General features: G+C 41.2%; 1 protein-coding gene across 1 annotated transcript; it reads left to right on the top strand.

Moving 5' to 3' along the window:
- The first annotated feature begins 330 nt into the window (after positions 1 to 330).
- LOC308090550 (putative phosphatase phospho2) lies at positions 331 to 5,369 on the top strand. The gene is made up of 5 exons (XM_080435770.1): positions 331 to 384; positions 1,730 to 1,810; positions 2,599 to 2,693; positions 3,437 to 3,600; positions 4,457 to 5,369. The coding sequence occupies exons 2-5, from the start codon at positions 1,740 to 1,742 to the stop codon at positions 4,859 to 4,861; spliced, it is 735 nt and encodes a 244-aa protein (XP_080291896.1). The 5' UTR covers positions 331 to 384; positions 1,730 to 1,739; the 3' UTR covers positions 4,862 to 5,369.
- Positions 5,370 to 19,031: the final 13,662 nt, after the last annotated feature.

Below are 19,031 nucleotides of genomic sequence, written 5' to 3'. Positions count from 1 at the left end.
GCGGGTTTTGTGGGCTTGTTTCTAAAGTGCAGTTGTTTATATAGGCTCGCTTCCTTTTTTTTTAATTATTATTATTTAAACCAGTGGTTCTCAAATATTTTCATGAAAAAGTTGATTCAGGCATTTCAGGGATCATTTCGTGTTGTTAGTTTCCAAAATATTCCAAATATTCTACATTTTATTGCAAGCGTTTTTGAAAATGCGACTCATTGTGAGCTTGTAGATCTGCTATTTTCAAATAGCCGATAAAGTGCTCATGTGGCCTAAGTTGCTTCCTTTGGGCTTGTTTTTCTAGACCTCGTTGCTTATTTCTTTCACAAAACCTGGCAACGCTGCCATTAAAGCAGAAAAGAAGACAGAAGCAGGCAGCTTTACACACTCAGGGTAACAGACATGTATTCATCTATAATAACATTATAATAGATTGATCTGAGTCTAAGTGTTAGTTTAATTAGGGTTTAATGTATGGTTCATGACATGATGTTATGGCTGAGTTTCTGACTGATCTGAGCAGTAATAATAAAGCTGTTGTTTGCTAGATATAATGAGGCTAAAAACATGAATAGTTGAGCTTTGAAACATGGTTTATACTCTGTAGTATGACATGGGGTGTAAAGTAACTAAGTACATTTACTCTGAAGTATTGTACTTGTAATTGTACTGGAGTATTTCCAATTTTCAGTACTTTTACTTCTACTCCACTATACATTTGTACTCCATTACAATTATTTGAAAACCTTTACTTTGTAGATTTTGATTATTATTATAAACATACTATTTAGTACTATGCCCTATATACATTTTGGCCATTCGAAAAAAAGCAATATGTCGCGATGCAACGCATTGTGAGCTTGTAGATCTGCTATTTTCACAAGATTTTTATACATTTGAAAGCTTGTAAAACAGGACAATCTGCATGAGCAGCACTTTCTACTTTTGGTACTTTAAGTACATTTTGATGCCAATACTTTTGTATTTTTACTCAAGTACAGCCGGGTTAGATCAGTACGTGGTTCCCAAACTGGGGACCGGGACCCTAGGGGACCCCCCAAAAATTATTTTGGGGGGATCCCCAGATGATTAGCTTTAATGTGCAACGCTGTTTTCTCACTCAACAGTAAACAAACCAACATACAGTATAAGTGTATACAGTGTATCTGCACATTTCAATTTAAATACTTTTTAAGACCTTTTTTAATACCAAATTGGCCAAACAGTCAAATAAGAAAGAGGAAAACATTGTGAAAGTAGCCGATCTACAAGCTCACAACGCCTCGCACTGCGAATATACCGCAGTTTAAATATGATTATTTTGGGGGGTCCCCAGTTCAAATGATTATTTTGGGGGTCCCCAGTTCAAATATGATTTTTTGGGGGGTCCCCAGTTTAAATATGATTATTTTGGGGGGTCCCCAGTTTAAATATGATTATTTTGGGGGGTCACAGCCTGAAAAGTTTGAGAACCCTTGAGCGCTGCTAGATGAAGCTTCAGTCCATTCGATTATAAAGTCTTTTGATGATTGTACTGCATGGATGATTGTACCCCAGGGGGGTCCTTGAAGGAGTTCCTAGGGGGTCCCCAGCTAAATGCTTAGCTAGCTATGAACCAAATGGACCCTTTTATAGAGTTGTAGCATTCTCTGGCCTTCTATGCAAACGGGGGTCCTTGAAATGAAAACGTCTGAGAAGCAGCGGTCCAGCTGAAGCTGTTTCTTTCTTCTCGTTTCAGGTGAAGAACGATGAAGACCCTGGTGGTGTTTGATTTCGACTACACTGTGGTCAACGACAACAGTGACACCTGGGTGATTAGGTGATTCATCAGCTCATTATAGTTTTGTATCATAATGATAAAGTGATACTGAGTATGTTTATTAAGCAATATTACACTCGAGGGTGTGCGTCACCTTGACTATTGGCACGCCAGTGATGTGAATAATGCGATTATACAACAGTTACCATCAAATAAAACATATCAAAATGTATTCATATTGCGGGACATTTCTGTCTCAAAATAACAACCTTTCTGTGTTATCTCTGTTATCCTGGAAATACATGGGGTCCGTCTGACAGACAGACAGAGTCCCTGTTTACTCAGCCACACTAGACAACTTTTCTCACACTGGACACATAGAGAAACAAAACTCTACTGTTGTAGTGCGGCACTCGGTGCCGCACTATGAGCTTGTATATCTGATGTTTTTCAATAGCCAAAGAAATCTAAAATGACACAGATGCGTTCCCGGTCTTAAAGGGTTAATACAATTAGTGAGAATACATACACATACATACAGTTTTACACCTATGTGTTTTTGGAGAACACCTGGTTTACTGTATTCAATCGTGCTCAAGTTGATCCTGAACTTCAGTGGATCTCAAAGTTGTGTCCAGGCCCTCCAGGGACCAAATGGACCCTTACAGGTCTGTAACTCTTGAGAGCTGTACATTTGTATATTCTCAGAGTCATGGGGGTCTTTGAAATTAAAATGTTTGAGGAACCACTGCACTACTTTGTTACTGAAGACATTGTCCATTAGTTTCTAACATTATACTCGGCTTGCTGTTTCCTTGTTGTAACGTTTTTTTGTTTCCTCTCACTAGATGTCTCCCAGATCAATCCCTTCCTGATTCACTGACGAAATCCTATCAAAAAGGCCAGTGGACAGCATACATGGGCAGAGTGATGTCCTACATAGGTGAGCATTTTGTGATGCTGTTTTAGGCTAGGTAGGCTCTTTTCAAATCTGAAGGTGGCATACCTTTTTTCAGTTTTTTAATTGTTTTCCAATAGCTTTGTTTCATTGGCTCGGCAGCAGATTAGATCCAGAAACACATGGAAGGTGTCATTATGTGTTTCCTGTTTCAGCCTGGGCATAACTATAGTGTAACTGTCACACACATAAATGAGTCTTATGAATTTATGATCTTGTACTCTAGCTGCAGCCATTTTCACCAAAGAGATTTGGTGTAGAGGGAAAAAAGGAGGAGGCCAAGTACAGACCCCTGGGGGACCCCGATCAACAAAGTAGACCCATTAAAACCTGGAAAGCATCTGTGTCATTTTAGGTTTTAGCTGATATATAATAGCAACGTAGGGTTAGAACAGTGCTTCTAAAAAATTGCAGATGTACACGCTCACAGTGCAGTGCGTCAGTTCATGCCGCACTGCAAGCTTGTACATCTGCTATTTTTAAAAACATTTTTGTTTTTTTTTTAAAATAAATTTGGATTTTTTTTGTACACAAATCTTCTCTTCTGGGGGTCCCTGGCACAAAACATTTTCAGATGGGGGGGTCCGTGGCCAAATACATAATTTTGGGGGTCCTTTGGGGGAAAAAGTGTGAGAACTACTGGTTTAGAAGGCATTTGTAGAATGGGCCTCAGGTCTTAATGGGTTAATAAAGGATGATCCGTATCCTATCTTGTCTCATCCATGCAGGAGACCAGGCCGTCAGTGAGGCCAGCGTCCGCAGTGTGATGGAGACCATCCCGTTCACCGACGGAATGACCGAACTGTTGACCTTCATATCGGAGCACAAGAGCACCATCGACTGCATCGTCATCTCAGACTCCAACACCATCTTCATTGACTGGATCCTCCAGGTAGGCCTGTCACCATTATGACATTTCACTTGACGATTAATTGTTAATTGCTCAAATAATTGCGATTAGCGATTTAATTGCGTGTCTACTATTTCTGCTTGGCTTTTAGGGTTCGTAAACAAAAGGTGCCACAGTGCAGATATATAATATATATATAATAAATATAGGCATATAGGCATCCTACCTGACGGGTCGCTCCTACCAGGTGATGCTGAGAGGATCTGTGTCAGAACCACACAGACTCACTACTGGGGAACCACACAGACTCACTACTGGGGAACCACACAGACTCACTACTGGGGTTCCCCAAGGCTCGGTTCTGGGTCCTCTTCTTTTCTTTCTCTACACTACATCTCTTGGTGCTGTCATCCACTCCCATGGCTTTTCCTACCACTGCTATGCCGACGACACCCAGCTGATCCTCTCATTCCCCCCCTCTGACACCCAAGTGGAGGCACGCATTGCTGCTTGTCTGGCTGACATCTCGGAGTGGATGTCAGCCAGACAATTTACAAGCTTTTTTGATCGGCCTTTTCCAATATTTATAATTAAATGTGTTGGTAGTCTCTCAAGCCAGACAACTCAAAATTACATTTTAAAATCGCTTGAACATATTTTAGAATTCCCATTTCTGCTAAACAGACATATCTGGGGTATCTGCTTTATTTTCTACCGGTGATCACGATGTAACGCGTTTTGTAGATTTCCACAATTTTTTTAAACGTTTGAAAATATATTTAAAAAAAATCGACATGGAAATGATTATGACGATTATGCAAAACAAATATTGTGATTATTTCAAATAACTGCGATCAGGCGATTAAGTAAATAACTGTGACAACCCTAATACCTCCAGGCGGCGGGCGTCCAGGCGGCCGTCGACCGCGTCTTCACCAACCCGGCGCGGTTCGACGAGCGCGGCTACATGGAGGTGCAGCGCCACCACCTGCACGACTGCACCCGCTGCCCCGTCAACCTCTGCAAGAGGAAGGTCCTGGAGGTGTACCTGTCGGAGCAGGCGGAGCGCGGCGTCGACTACCGCCGCATGTTCTACGTGGGCGACGGCGGCAACGACCTCTGCCCGACGTCCTGCCTCCGGGGAAGCGACGTGGTGATGCCCCGGAAGGGCTTCACCCTGGAGAAGCTGCTGGGCAAGCTGAAAGACAACGACAACAACGTCCTGTCCCTGAAGGCCAGGGTGGTCACCTGGAGCAGCGGCTCCGAGATTCTACACGAACTGAAGACGAGCGTCGGCGCGTAGTTTTTTTTTGGAACCGGTGGTTTTCAAATGTGAAAACAGCAGATCTACAAGCTCACAATCATCATTGTGAGCATCGTGAGCTTGTAGATTTGTATTATTATTTTTGTATTTGTGAAAAATGAAATAATTGTTGACTATAATGAATAGCACAACATAGGGACCAGGTTCAAAGATGTTAAAATGTATTTTTTTTAGGGTGTAGTATTTGTCTGGGAAACGAGTGTGCACAAAGTAGGCTTACCGATATTGTAAATTAAAGGCAAGAATGCATAACTTTTTGTATGGTTGTATACAGTATAGTGTAATAATAATGTGGTTGTCACACCTCATAGACTCACGCCACACCGTTTGGGAACCACTGGTTTGGACAAAACGTTGTGACGAGTTTGTGTTGGACACTACTTGACTTTGACTTTGCAGTCATAACACAAATAACATGTTCATTTTCATTGTGTGCACTTTTACCCAATCAGGTATACATTTGTTTTAAGTAAATCTGTCCAAATGGCTTGTTTGTCTCTAAGAAATTCCTTTTGTTTCATAGACTATTATTCAAAAATACATACTGTCATGAATTCACAGAATGCAGAATATCAAAGAACTGATTGGATTCAGGTGAGCAGGCAGGGAGGTTGGAGATTCCAGACTTCAGTTAACCCTTTAAGACCTGAGGCCGATTAAAAAAATGTCTTCCAAATCCTAACAGTTTTCTGAAAAACGTACGTTGCTCAAACCTTTTCATGTCAAGGACCCCCAAAATCATGTATTTGGCCGCCGACCTCCATCTCAAAATATTTAGTTCCAGGGACCCCCAGAAGCAAAGATTTGAGTTAAAAGTGTTCGCTTTAAATATATATCTATATAATATCTATATATCTATATCTATATCTATATCTATATCTATATCTATATCTATATCTATATCTATCTCTATCTCTATCTCTATCTATATCTATATTTATATCTATTCAAAGATTTGCAAAAATATATATATTTCAAAAATCGCAGATCTACAAGCTCATAGCGCGGCACGAAGTGACACGCTATGAGCTTGTGTATCTGCTATTTGTGAATAGCCAAAGTATAAAATAATGGTTAAAGTGGTTAAAATCGAAAATGACACAGATGCTTTAATGGTTTAAATGTTCAAAAGCACTTCACTACTACGGCTGATCCATGAAATATGTGTCGGTAGTCTCTCAAGCCAGACAACATTTTAAAATCTCTTTAACATATATTTTAGAATTTCCATTTCTGCTAAGCATAAATAGCTGGGGTATATCTGCTTTATTTTTTAATTTTTTTTTCAGCACTTCTGATGTAGACTGCTAGGCGGAAGCATTTGAAAACTGTGAGCCAAGAGTCTGTCTCGAGAACTATATTTGGGCATCATACCAGGATACAAAACGAGTCTCTTGTACTGTACGCAGCGTTCATACATCCCAGGACTTCTGGTCCAGTCCCCAGCGTGACCACTGTGTCCCTAAGAGAATTGAGTTCCTCTCCTACTATGAGGCCTTGGGTATCTCCTTCAGGGCCGGTGCTAGGCAATTTGGCGCCCTCGGCAATATTTTTCCTGGCGCCCCCCCCCCAAGTGGTCCTGGGTACGCACCCGGGCCGGGACCATAGTCTGAATCGGAACATCCTCATTGTTTTGATGTCATGAGTCCTTGCACATTGTTTTATGTATTTATATTTGTATTGTGTGCATTCAAAAATAATACCATCTTTCAATATAAAAAGGGGGGGAAATCATAATGGATTACTCCTGTCACCCAAACATGTGATTTTGAGGGCCCCATGTTATAGGTATTTCACACCAGAAATGTAGTCCATTGCATGACTTACACTAATGGAGGCAAGATGTTATAATAACTTGGCCCATGGCATTACTCATGTCATGATTTTTCAAGGTTTTAAGCACAATCGAATAGCTTCACCATGTCCACAGAAAGCAGTTTATGAGCATTATTAGATTATTGTGTCATCTGCGTTATTAGATTATTGTGTCATCTGCGTTATTAGATTATTGTGTCATCTGCGTTATTAGATTATTGTGTCATCTGCGTTATTGTCACGGTGCGAGGCAGAGAGGTGTAGGACCCAAGCGTAGACAGTGAGCGGAGACAGAGCGATTCAGATGCAGGGGGGTTTATTAACTAAACAGGGTATACAAGGCAACACTATAGGTAACAGACAGAACACTGTAACAACATTAATGAACCAACACATGCTGGAAACAGAGGGGCATATAAATAGACAGGGACTAACTAGGCACAAGTGAGAACAAAGGACAATTAACACATGATTGGCTGTAACAGAACAAGACACAGGTGAACTATAATTGCAAAGACATACTAGTGAGACAAGACAGGAAGCAACAACTAGGGCAGACAGGAAACACTACAAAATTAAGGTACAAGGAGAACAGGGAACAATACAACAGAAAGAGTGGCCAAAAAGGTCCAAAAGGGTCCAATACCATATAAGGTCAGACAATGGCTAAATAATAAAGTCACAGTCCACGGTCCGAGGAGCGGACCGTGACAGTTATTAGCACAAATAGCCTACAGCTAAAACAATGGTAAACAAGGACTTCTCATGGTAACGATTCAAAGTCAGGTTGTACAGTAAATGACCGGCCTGTCAGACACAGCCAGGGAGATCCAACGTGACATTGATGAGCGGTGCTCCTCTCCAAAAGTTGAACAATTTTCGGCTTGAAGGTGCCCGCGACAACTGTGTGTCACGGGTTCGAATCCCGATCCCGACGACATTCGCTGCGTGTCACTCCCCGTCTCTCTCTCCCCATTTCCTGTCTATCTGCTACTACCATATACTATCAATAAAGGCAGAAAAAGCTAAAATATATATATCTTTAAAAAAAATGCATGGCAGAAAGGTGTTGGCAGCTCAAATTGTTCTGTGGACATATATGGCTCCTAAAGCTGTATTTGTTGTCATTTGAAGTCAGAGGTTGGTAGACGTCGGGACCTCCTGGAATGGTAGAGCACCACTCCACACACCAGGACACAGCCAACAATGAAGACCAGGTTGTTGATTAGACCAGAACCTAAACCTAAACAGTCAAGAAAAAAAAAGGAAAAAACAATGAATATAAATATTAAATACAATCACACACAGTATTGATGTTTACATTAGGTCCTATATAGGCTATATACACACACACACACACACACACACACACACACACACACACACACACACACACACACACACACACACACATATATATATATATCATATATATATGAAATTGTGTCTTGCCTCGGCTGTCAGTTCTGATCAGGTGCAAAGGTCCCTGGGAAATGGAGTGCGTAGCAGCCTGAGCGTTAGCATGTCTCTTTTCACGATGCTGGCTGCTCCCTGAGACACAACCTTGAGAGCATCTGGATCCAGGAATCTCCGTCCGACACAGCATGACTGAGCAGCTGATGTAGACCTGTGTGGACACGGAGGAGGATGATGCATTTGTTTCCATACAATCTGGTTCCGATTCAGGTAAGGTTCTAAGAACCTAAGTTGTGCCATGCTCACCGAGGTGGCACTAAACCATACGTGGGCAAATGGCGGCCCGGGGGCCACATGCGGCCCTCACCTTCACTTAATGCAGCCCTCACCTTCACTTAATGCGGCCCGCAGGTTAATATCGGAATACTGATATATCATTGATTTCAGCTGTTACAATTCCAAACATGACCCGCTTGAATTACTTCAGTCTATATTAGTAGTAGCTTAATGACTAGTATTACAATTCTATTGGCTTTTTTATTGGCTTTTTTTGTATTTAAGTTCATAAAGTTAACATAAGTATAACTAAATGCATTTGAAATTAAATAAAAATGTAACTTTTCAGGATTCCAATACAAAAATAGCACAAGAAAAAAAAATGGCATAGAATCGCCCGACAGTATATCCAATGTGGCCCTCTGGAGTGAGTGTGGAAATATAGTGGCCCTCCCTCTCCATCATCAAAGTTGCCCACCCCTGCACTAAACCTTCAGTTCAGGGAATCCAGAACTCAGAACCTATACTTTCAAAACTTTCAAATTGTTTTCTAAAGTAGCGAAAACAGCTCATCTTTGGTCAGATGTACGATGCATTGTGAGCTTGTAGATCAGCATTTTTTAGTATAACAGTATTATGGTTAATATATGTTTTGCAATGATAAACTAAATCCTAAAAGTAACTACAACTAGCAACTACAGCTGTCAAATAATTGTAGTGGAGTAAAATGCACACTGTTTGCATAAAGCATCAAAACAATTTAAATGCTCTTGTAAAGTAAAAGCCCACTTAATTAGGCTACAGACTAAATGCAGTTTAGCTATTTTCCACCCGCGATAACATAAAGATTGCGTCATGATTACTTTACCTCCTCATGGCCTCCGAAGGAGTCAGAAGCCTCCACTCCAAATCTGAACTGAGACTTCTTGGGGCTGCTGTAGATCTGCACAGTCTCGTTTGTCACACACCTGATATTGACATAATACAATCATTACTAGAAGAACAAGTGTTATTGATAGTATTGGATATCATTGTTGTTGGAAACCTTGTATCTCCATATTTGAACATTTTGTGTTTCTTTGTGAATGAATGACCTACTTTGTCATATGGTAGTGTTGTGATGCAACACATGGGGAGATTGTAGATTTGTAGACTATTGTAATGATTTTGGGACGGGGGGCGGGGGGATTTTTTTAAGATTTTCGTTGGTTAAAGTGATTAAGAGTGTCTGTGGCTTACTGGCTTTTATAAATATTTATCCAATGAAAAGTATTAACACGAGCTTGTGACTAAATAATAACTACATTGGAAAACAGGTTATTTTTGTCCTAAATCTCTGCCCCAAATTTTACAAATTTTTCACATGGGCCTGTTATAGCGCCACCATGAGGCCGATTTCTGACCTGGCTCAGAGGAGCACTTTCTCTAGTTTTCTCTGGAAATTACAGTAACAGGTTTGGACATGCAACGTTTCTGACAGACAGTGAAATACTGAGCAGATTTTGATTTAGTTTTAGTCATAGTGAATAAAATTCTATTTATTTTTAGTCATATTTTAGTCATCTGAAACGTTTTAGTTTCAGTCTAGTTTTAGTTGACCAAATATGATAAGATTTCAGTCAACTAAATTCACATTTGATTTAGTCGCCTAGAATGTACTTTTGGCGGGCCTTGATGGCGTCGTAAAACCTGATTTATACTTAGCCGACTGCCAAAAATAGCAGATCTACAAGCTCACAACACGTCTGCAGCTTGTAGATTGGCTATTTTCCGAGTGTGACACCCACGCGCAACCAAGTATAAACTGCCTTTTTCGTCTGGTTGTTGTTTGTTGGCAAAATCATCTTAGCTTAGTCAGTGAAAAAAGTAGTCGACGAAGCATTTTCGTCATTGTTTTAATCCACGAAATTCCTTACCCGTTTTCAATGATGGTGTGGCCGTTTTCAATGTCATCATAGGGCGTGGCCTTGCAGGACTCCACAAAGAGCTCAGTACCGGGGACGGGAGGTTTGGTCTCAATCTGCATGTAGATCTTCTCCTTGAGGGACACGGTCACTGGATACGTGCTGGAATGCTTCTGCTTTCTGAAAGTACCAACCAATCCAATTCGTTCTTACATCATTTAAATGATATTAATTTAATAGAATTTAATAATCGAGCCACATTTTTGGACATCATTATAGGGGGAAAGTATTTTAAAAAATTGCTAAATGTTTTGAAAATAACTGATCTACAAGCTCACAGCGCATTGCATCGTGGCATGTTGTGAGCTTGTAGATCAGAATTGTCCACTATTTTTTTGCACGACACCACCGTATAAATGATTAAAATAACGTTTCAGTGTAATCGACCGAAATAATCGCCAAGAAAACAATCGAAGGTTTTTCAGCTCTACCTGAATCGCTCACTCTCAAAGAATTCAAAGTGCAGATTGAAGGCACCATAAGCCTTCTCAGTAACTGCACATGGGCTTTTGTTCTTGAACGTCCCTGCCTTCAGAGAGGTCCGTCTGGGATAGACACATGAGAATGCCACCTGGACGTCACACGTCCCGCTGACGTCTTCTTCACTGCCGTCAGCAGACGTGATCACATTGCTGAAGACGAGGCTCTCTTTATCCTCCTGAAAGTACAAGTTAAAAAATGTCAACGGCTGCCACGATCATGATACAAATACTGAAGTTTATATGATCTTGTTGTTTCCCCCCAGTTTCGGGACGCTTAAGGTGAAAAATGCGTTTTATCACGCAGCCACTACTCAGTGGAATGCCCTCCCTTCAGTCCCTAAATTCTCTTGCAAGATTTAAGAATGACCTCAAATAGTTAGATCCCTGCCCAGTAACACAAGCCAGACTGTCGTCTCCCACAGTTTTCAAGTGCTTCCGTCATACAGTCTGGAGCAGCGGAAGCTCTGAAAATGATCGAGCGATAAAGCGGAATGCGACGCCTCCTCACGTCTCCTTCCGTTTCGTCTTTACAGTCACACAAATGTATCCGAATATGAATCAAAATCATCTAAGCATATAAAGCTGGCTTGTGATCAAGATATTTAAAAACATGAACTGAAATGACAAACAGATGACAGTTTCCCTCCAGGAGGTGTAGTTGAAGACTCTATATAGCATTACGAAGATTGTGGAGTAGTTGTCTGGCTACGCGAGACTAACACAGAACTATCTCTGAATATATCTTTGGCAGAAAGAGTAAACTATATGAAGATGAATGTCCTGCCCAGCTTTGTGTACTTGTTCCAAGTGTTGCCTATTTTTATTCCTGTATCTTTTATATATTCCCTATATTTAGACAAATTAATTTTGTCATTTATATAGGGAGGTAAAGATCTGAAAAGTGCAAAGTACAAAGACCCAGAGCTGATGGTGGATTTAATTACAAATAACTTGCCTATCTCCCCGAACCGCTATTCTTCCAACGCCATCGTTGTGAACACTCTGTTGTGAACACTCTGTTGTGAACCTCTTTTGGCCTTCAAGAATTATCTCACTACAGCCCTATATGCAACAACCACCTGTTTGCTCCTGCAAGGACAGATCCAACTTACTCTGCATGGCACAGGTCAGATTAGGGGACCTTTATATTAATGTAATTTTTGCTCATTTCAGGGAACTGGCAGTCAACTTCAACCTTCAAAACTCACATCTGTTCAGGTATTTTCAGATCAGTCACTTCGCCAAATTACGCAACTCGTCTTTCCCTAACATGATCCCCCCCAAATCAGGAATTGAATCTATATTGGATGTTCTTTATAGTGTGTTATGATTATTGTTAAAAAGCATTATGAATATTCATGAATCATGAGTGCTTAACAGATTATAATGGATTACAGACCCGGGCTTCGTGGAAAGTGTCATAATTTGTTTATGTTTTACATCAAGTCTGAATGGCAAAGTTTCAATTTAAGTCAAGTCTTGCTCATTAATTATGTCTAGTGTAAGTCACTTTGAAAAATCTGATGACTTGCAAGTCTCGAGTCCGCAGCTCTGGTAGCTGTATGTTATTCTAATAGAAATTAACCTTCAAACTATGTCTGATATTAGAAACTAACTGTAGGTACCCCGATTAGTATAATAATAATTATTATTATTATTTGTTACATCATACCTCTAGCATGGTGCCGCAGGTGTTGAGTGGCATGACAACGACCAGATGCGTGTGATTGGAGTGAGTTGTCAGGTTGCAAGCTGGATCGTTGAAGGCTTTCAGACGTAACTTGTCCTCATTGCGTCGGATGAGGTCGTTCTTCTCCACCACCACTGTCATTGTGCTCTCACTGCAGTGAACAGTGGTCTCTGAATAGAGAAAACATTTACTTCATGGACAGAAATGGATATTTTTATTTTTTTCTTCAGAGAAAAATAAATTTAAAAAACGTACTAGGTGGGTCTGGGACTTGGGTGGGTCCGGCAGAATCACAGATGAGAGTCTGCAGCCTGTCCTTCACTCCCTGCAGAGCCTGGTAGCTATCAAGTTCGATGATAAACTGTTCATGGCTGGCGATGGACTTAAGTTGATCAAAATCATAGTCCCCCATTCCGATGGCAACCATAACGACTCCCTGGCTCCTCAAGGCCAGGGACGGCACCACAATGTCATCTTCTGAGGCCCCGTCTGTGATCACCACAGCCACCTGAGGTACCCCCTCGTCAGCACGGCTTCCAGCCTCCTTCGTGAAGTAACGAGTCTGGAGGAACGTGATGGCCTTGCCCGTGTAGGTGGCTCCGCCTCGGTAGGGGAGTCTGTCCACTTGCTCTTGTAGAGACCTTTTGTCTGTGTGATCCTTCAGTAGTAACTCCTGATATATCACATGACTGTATTGTGCCAGGCCAACACGTACTTTATCTGAACCAATATCCAGGGCTTCAATGAAACTGTGGAGGAACCGCTTGATCTTCCAGAAATCGTTTGTGCTCATGCCCGTGGAGCTATCCACTAAGAAGACGATGTCGACCCTGATGTCTGGGGCACATGCTGCAGAGCAGGGACAAAAAAATAGCATGTTTCAATAGGGGCCCTCAGGGATGTCATTGGACTCTGATCAACAGCAAACTCAGGGCCCACAAACTTTGGAAGGCAGTCATAGCCAATTGGAAAAGGAAATGAAATATCAAACTTATACATCTTGATCACATGACCCCAGATAATGTTTACCGGTTTGTGTGAGTTTTGGACTAAATCTGTAGTAGTAGTAGCAAAATGTGTGTTTTGAAGAAAACACAGAATGACAGAAAATATAATCTGGCAAAAATGGACGGGGCCTATACTGAGAGTGAGAATCCAAGGAATCCAGGGTGAAAACAATGTTCTTATTGTAGGCCTACAAGCTACGGTTCAAGACTTATTGGCCAAAACATTAAGTGGGCTGTTATAGCGCCACCATGAGGCCAATATGAAAAATATAGGTTGGAGGTTCTTCCTTGGCCTACTGAGTGTGCAAGCAAAGTTTCACAGCAATGGCCTAGTGTTATGGCAATCGGACACTGTATTCGTGATTTGGAAGCCAATCTTAGCCAATCAGGATGGAATATGAAAAATCTGACAAATCTGTCTTGCTCACATGACCATAGAGATGATGTGTACAAATTTGCGTGATGTTCGGACAAAATATAATAGCCTGAGGTGCGGCTCTGGCCTCCAGGGAGTGTGCTTGCACAATTTCACAGCGATCGGTCCAACTGTGCCGGAGATTAGCTGCTCACAGGCAGACGGACGCACACACAGACAGACACACACACACACACACACACACACACACACACACACACACACACACACACACACACACACACACAAGGACACACAAACGGACGGACAGGTTCGGCCTGGCGGAGACAAAAATGTACTTTATGTTTTTCTAGAGCCACAGTTTGTGCACCAGTGCTTTAGCAGCCACTGAAGCCTGCCTCTTTGATGGACTCACCTGGTGTAGTAACAGGTGTAGTGGGAGCTGTTGTTTTTATCTCTGTGGTTGGTCCTGTATAGCAGAGATACGAGTTTCACAACATTAGTATACACTTGGACTAATGTTGACATATAGAATGGAATAATACAATATAATAAAATATGAAATAATACAAAGCACGGAAAGAGTTAATTCATGTAGCCCAACATGAAAAACCTTGTTCTTTTTAAAACACGTCTTGATCACATGACTATAGAGATCATGTGTACTGATTTGCGTGAAATTTTGATCAAATCGAGTAATATAATAAAATTGTTTTACATAAGTCGGCCTCCTGGTGGCGCTATAAAAGGCAGATGTGAAAAATGCAGGGCAGGGGTTTTTCCTTGACCTCTAGGGAGTGCGCTTACAAAGTTTTACACAGATCGGTGCAGTTATAGGTAAAAACACGAATCGGGCTGTTATAGCGCCACCATGAGGCTGATTTGTAAATTTTCAAGTGGCATTTCTTCCTCTGCATAGTGGGAATCGGCGTGCAAAATATCACGGAAATTGCACGCTGTGTTCATGATTTGAGGCATTTTGTTCAAAACGGAGCAGTCCTGGAAACTTTGGAGGCCATTTTTAGCCAATCAGGATGGAATATGAAAAATCTGAAAGACCTGTTTCATTTAATGACTATAGAGATGATGTGTACAAATTTGCGTGATGTTCGGACAAAATATAATAGGCTGAGGTGCGGCTCTGGCCTCCAGGGAGTGTGCTTGCACAATTTCACAGCGATCGGTCCAACGGTGCCGGAGATTAGATGCTCACAGGCAGACGGACGCACACAGACACACACACACACACACACAAGGACACACGAACGGACGGACAGGAGCGAAAACATAGTCTCGGCCCGCCTTCGGCCTGGCGGAGACAAACACTTACTTTATGTTTTTCTAGAGCCACAGTTTGTGCACCAGTGCTTTAGCAGCCACTGAAGCCTGCATCTTTGATGGACTCACCTGGTGTAGTAACAGGTGTAGTGGGAGCTGTTGTTTGTATCTCTGTGGTTGGTCCTGTATAGCAGAGATATGAATTTCACAACATTAGTATACACTTGGACTAATGTTGACATATAGAATGGAATAATACAATATAATAAAATATGAAATAATACAAAGCACGGAAGGAGTTAATTCATGTAGCCCAACATGAAAAACCTTGTTCTTTTTAAAACATAATTAGCATTTTCTTTTTTCTTGTTTCATTTTACATGAAAGTATAGAATAGGGGAGGGGGGGCGGGTTGTCTTTGACAAATAGGGTTTGAACTTTTTATTACACTTACAGTAGACCTGAGGGTTTGATCTTTATTATACTCAAGCACAATTACGATATTGTCAAGCACTGGTGCTGTACATTTGATCTCTGCTGAAGAACACCTGCACATGCAAATGTACTTCAGTACAGTTCAAATCAATGATTGGCGAAAATATTTCACGTAAACAGCTTAGTGAATCAGGCACAATAACTTACCAGGTATGTGTGGGTCTGGGACAGGAGTAGATGCCGAAACAGAGGTACACACAGTGTGCAGCAGACTGTCAGCCTTCACTCCCTGCAGAGCCTGGTAGCTATAAAGTTTGATAAGAAAAAGTTCATGAGGCTGGTTGACGATTGACTTGAGTTGATCCTCATCATAGTCGCTCACTCCGATGGCAAACACAATGACTCCCTGGCTCCTCAAGGCCATGGACGGCATCACAACGTCATCTTCTGAGGCCCCGTCTGTGATCACCACAGCCACCTGAGGTACCCCCTCGTCAGCACGGCTTCCAGCCTCCTTCGTGAAGTAACGACTCTGGAGGAACGTGATGCCCTTGCCCATGTAGGTGCCTCCACCTCGGTAGGGGAGGCTGTCCACTTGCTTGAGTAGAGATCTTTTGTCCGTGTGATCCTTCAGTAGGAACTCCTGATGTGTCACATCACCGCATTGTGCCAGGCCAACACGTACTTTACCTGAACCAACATCCATTTCTTCGATGAAGCCGTGGAGGAACTGCCGGATTTTTTTGAAGCTTCTTACGCCGATGCTCGTGGATCCATCCACTAAGAAAACGATATCGGCCCTGGAGTATTTGGCACATGCTGCAGTGCAGGGACAAGAACATTTGTCAACACAGGTTTGATTTAGATCTACTTTCTTGGATGGTCACTTCACTTGACCGTTAATTAGAGAATGTATCATCTGTGCAATGAGCAATCAATGCATGGAGGTGCGTCCCTGATCAGAAACAAACCTCTTTGTAAAGGGCTAGTGTGGGAGTAGAAAGAATAATTAATCTACAATCCTCTGAGGTTGTCAGCTATTTTCACTTGAAGTAATGAGTAACATGCCTATGTAAATTTCAGTAACTGTTATGGTGTTTCACCACTAATTACTGCAAAAAAGTAGTCACAACACTTTACTCAAGTAACTTATACAATTTTGAATGGAATACTATATATATATATATATTTATGAATGCCTTTTATTCATAAAAAAGAAAACACATGATTGAACCATTTCAAGGTTAATTAACTGCAATCCACCATAGTGAATAAATTGCCTTAATTTAAAATTTAAATTTAAATTTCATAACTTTTAGGTTGTTCCACACGGCCTCGCAAAGATATGCATTCCTTTCTTTTTTTTATAAAGCTACAAAAGAGGGCTTCTTGGATGCCGGACTGTAATTAAAAGGGGTACACCCCCGCATTCCTAAACCCCCCCACTTATACACCCCCCCATTCCGAAAACCCCCCCCCCCCACTCCTACACCCCCCCACTCCGAATTTTTTTTTCGGAGTGGGGGGGTGTAGGAGTGGGGGGGTTTTGAAAATTTGAAATAAACCCTGCCATTCCGAAAAATAGATATAAAAAAAAAATATATATATATATTTTTTTTTTTTTTTTTTTTTTTTTTTTTTTTTTTTCAATAGAAAAAAAAAAACGAGGAGGGAGTATTAATATATTAAAGTATTCTGGCGCAGCTGTTCACCTCCCCCCACCTGCGTGCCCCCCCCCCCCCCCCCCCCCACCGGGACCCCCCCAGGACCCCCCCCCCAGGCCCAAGGTGTCATTCATAATAATTTTATATTTTGCGCTTTGACACAGAGCGGTTGAGATTTCATTAAGCCAGATCTTTGTCAATTTTACTTGAATTCTTATCATTTTAATGTTTATATGACCTGTAAAATGTAGATTTGCATTTGGTAGCAGTCATGCATTTATTGTAATTTATTATAATTTATTTCTTATTTTCTGTCATTTATTTCCACGCACGTAACATTATCTATCTGTCTGTCTGTCTGTCTGTCTGTCTAGTCTGTCTGTCTGTCTATCTATCTATCGCGCTACAGAGCTCGTAGATTGGCTATTTTTTGGTGTCTGTCTGTCTGTCTGTCTGTCTGTCTGTCTGTCTGTCTGTCTGTGCGTGTCTGTCTGTGTGTGTGTGTGCGTGTGCGCACAGACAGACAGACAGACATCTTTCCTGTACAAATGAGACTAACAAGTAAGTCGAATCCCATGCTATGAGCTTGTAGATCTGCTGTTTTTGAAAGCATCAGAATCACGTGCGCGAGGAGGGAGCGCGCACGCGCGCAATATTAAAGTCTTCTGGCGCAGCTGTTCATCAGACCAAGACCACAACGTCATTTGTTATTACCATTCAGGTTCAGTCCATTAATATTGTATTCAGAATAATAAAAAAAATATTATTATCATGCTATTATCATTATTAATGCGCGCACGTTGATTGACGGGTCAGTAATCACGTAGGCCTACTCTCAGAGACGCTCACATGCTCAGGTTCCTCAGATGTTTTCTCGTTAATTAACCCACATCTCGTCACATCTCACATGAAGTAATATACGCATCAGTGGTGGAAAAAGTACTCAAATGTTTTACTTAAGTAAAAGTAATACTGCAATGTAGAAACAGGCCTACTCTGTAACATGTAAAAGTACAGAATTCAAATTTTAGTAAAAGTATCCTACATAGCCCAAGTATTGTTATCAAAATGTACTTAAAATACCAAAAGTAAAAGTACTCGTTATGTAGAAGGTCCCATTTGGCAAGTTTTCAAATGTATAAAAATCCTTTGAAAATAGCAAATCTATAAGCTCACACAATACAATTATTTATTTGAGCTGGAATCAGTTTATAAGCAACAGCTGTGTAAACTGATTTTGGGTGACATTGAGTGGTTATATTTACATCTTCTAAATGTAACCTAAAAAATGACCCCCCCTACACCTACACAGACAGACAGACAGACAGACAGACAGACAGACAGACGTCTACCACCGATCTACCACAGCCTGGGCTGGGTGTCTGTCTGTCTGTCTGTCTCAAAAGTCAGCGGCCATAATGCACAAACAAACACACGCAGTTAACCCTGACGTTACTTAAAACCGTCACTTTTGCCCATATATCTATCTATATATCTATCTATCTCTATCTATCGAGTTCATCTCGGAATTAAATGATTATATTATTATCTATAATATTATAATTATTATTAATCAGTACTGATAAATGTGCCACGTTTCTCTGAACCAACTAAGATCTAAATATCAATCTAGCAGCTAGGGGATACATTAATTCACGTTAATTTAGTCACTCTACCCAAATACGCTCTCTCTCTCTCTCTCTCTCTCTCTCTCTCTCTCTCTCTGTACAGACACATGCTCGCTCT

Source organism: Gymnoscopelus braueri, assembly GCF_963280865.1.
Source record: "Gymnoscopelus braueri genome assembly, chromosome: 1".
Taxonomy (NCBI): domain Eukaryota; kingdom Metazoa; phylum Chordata; class Actinopteri; order Myctophiformes; family Myctophidae; genus Gymnoscopelus; species Gymnoscopelus braueri.
This window is presented reverse-complemented; position numbering and strand designations above follow the sequence as displayed.

What these genes read in the sequence shown, in the direction of transcription:
- LOC308090550 (XM_080435770.1), top strand. Translation starts at nt 1,740, where the DNA reads ATGAAGACCCTGGTGGTGTTTGATTTCGACTACACTGTGGTCAACGAC. An exon ending in CAGAGTGATGTCCTACATAG is followed by an intron (nt 2,694 to 3,436) that starts GTGAGCATTTTG and finishes TCATCCATGCAG; the next exon opens with GAGACCAGGCCGTCAGTGAG. An exon ending in TCATTGACTGGATCCTCCAG is followed by an intron (nt 3,601 to 4,456) that starts GTAGGCCTGTCA and finishes TAATACCTCCAG; the next exon opens with GCGGCGGGCGTCCAGGCGGC.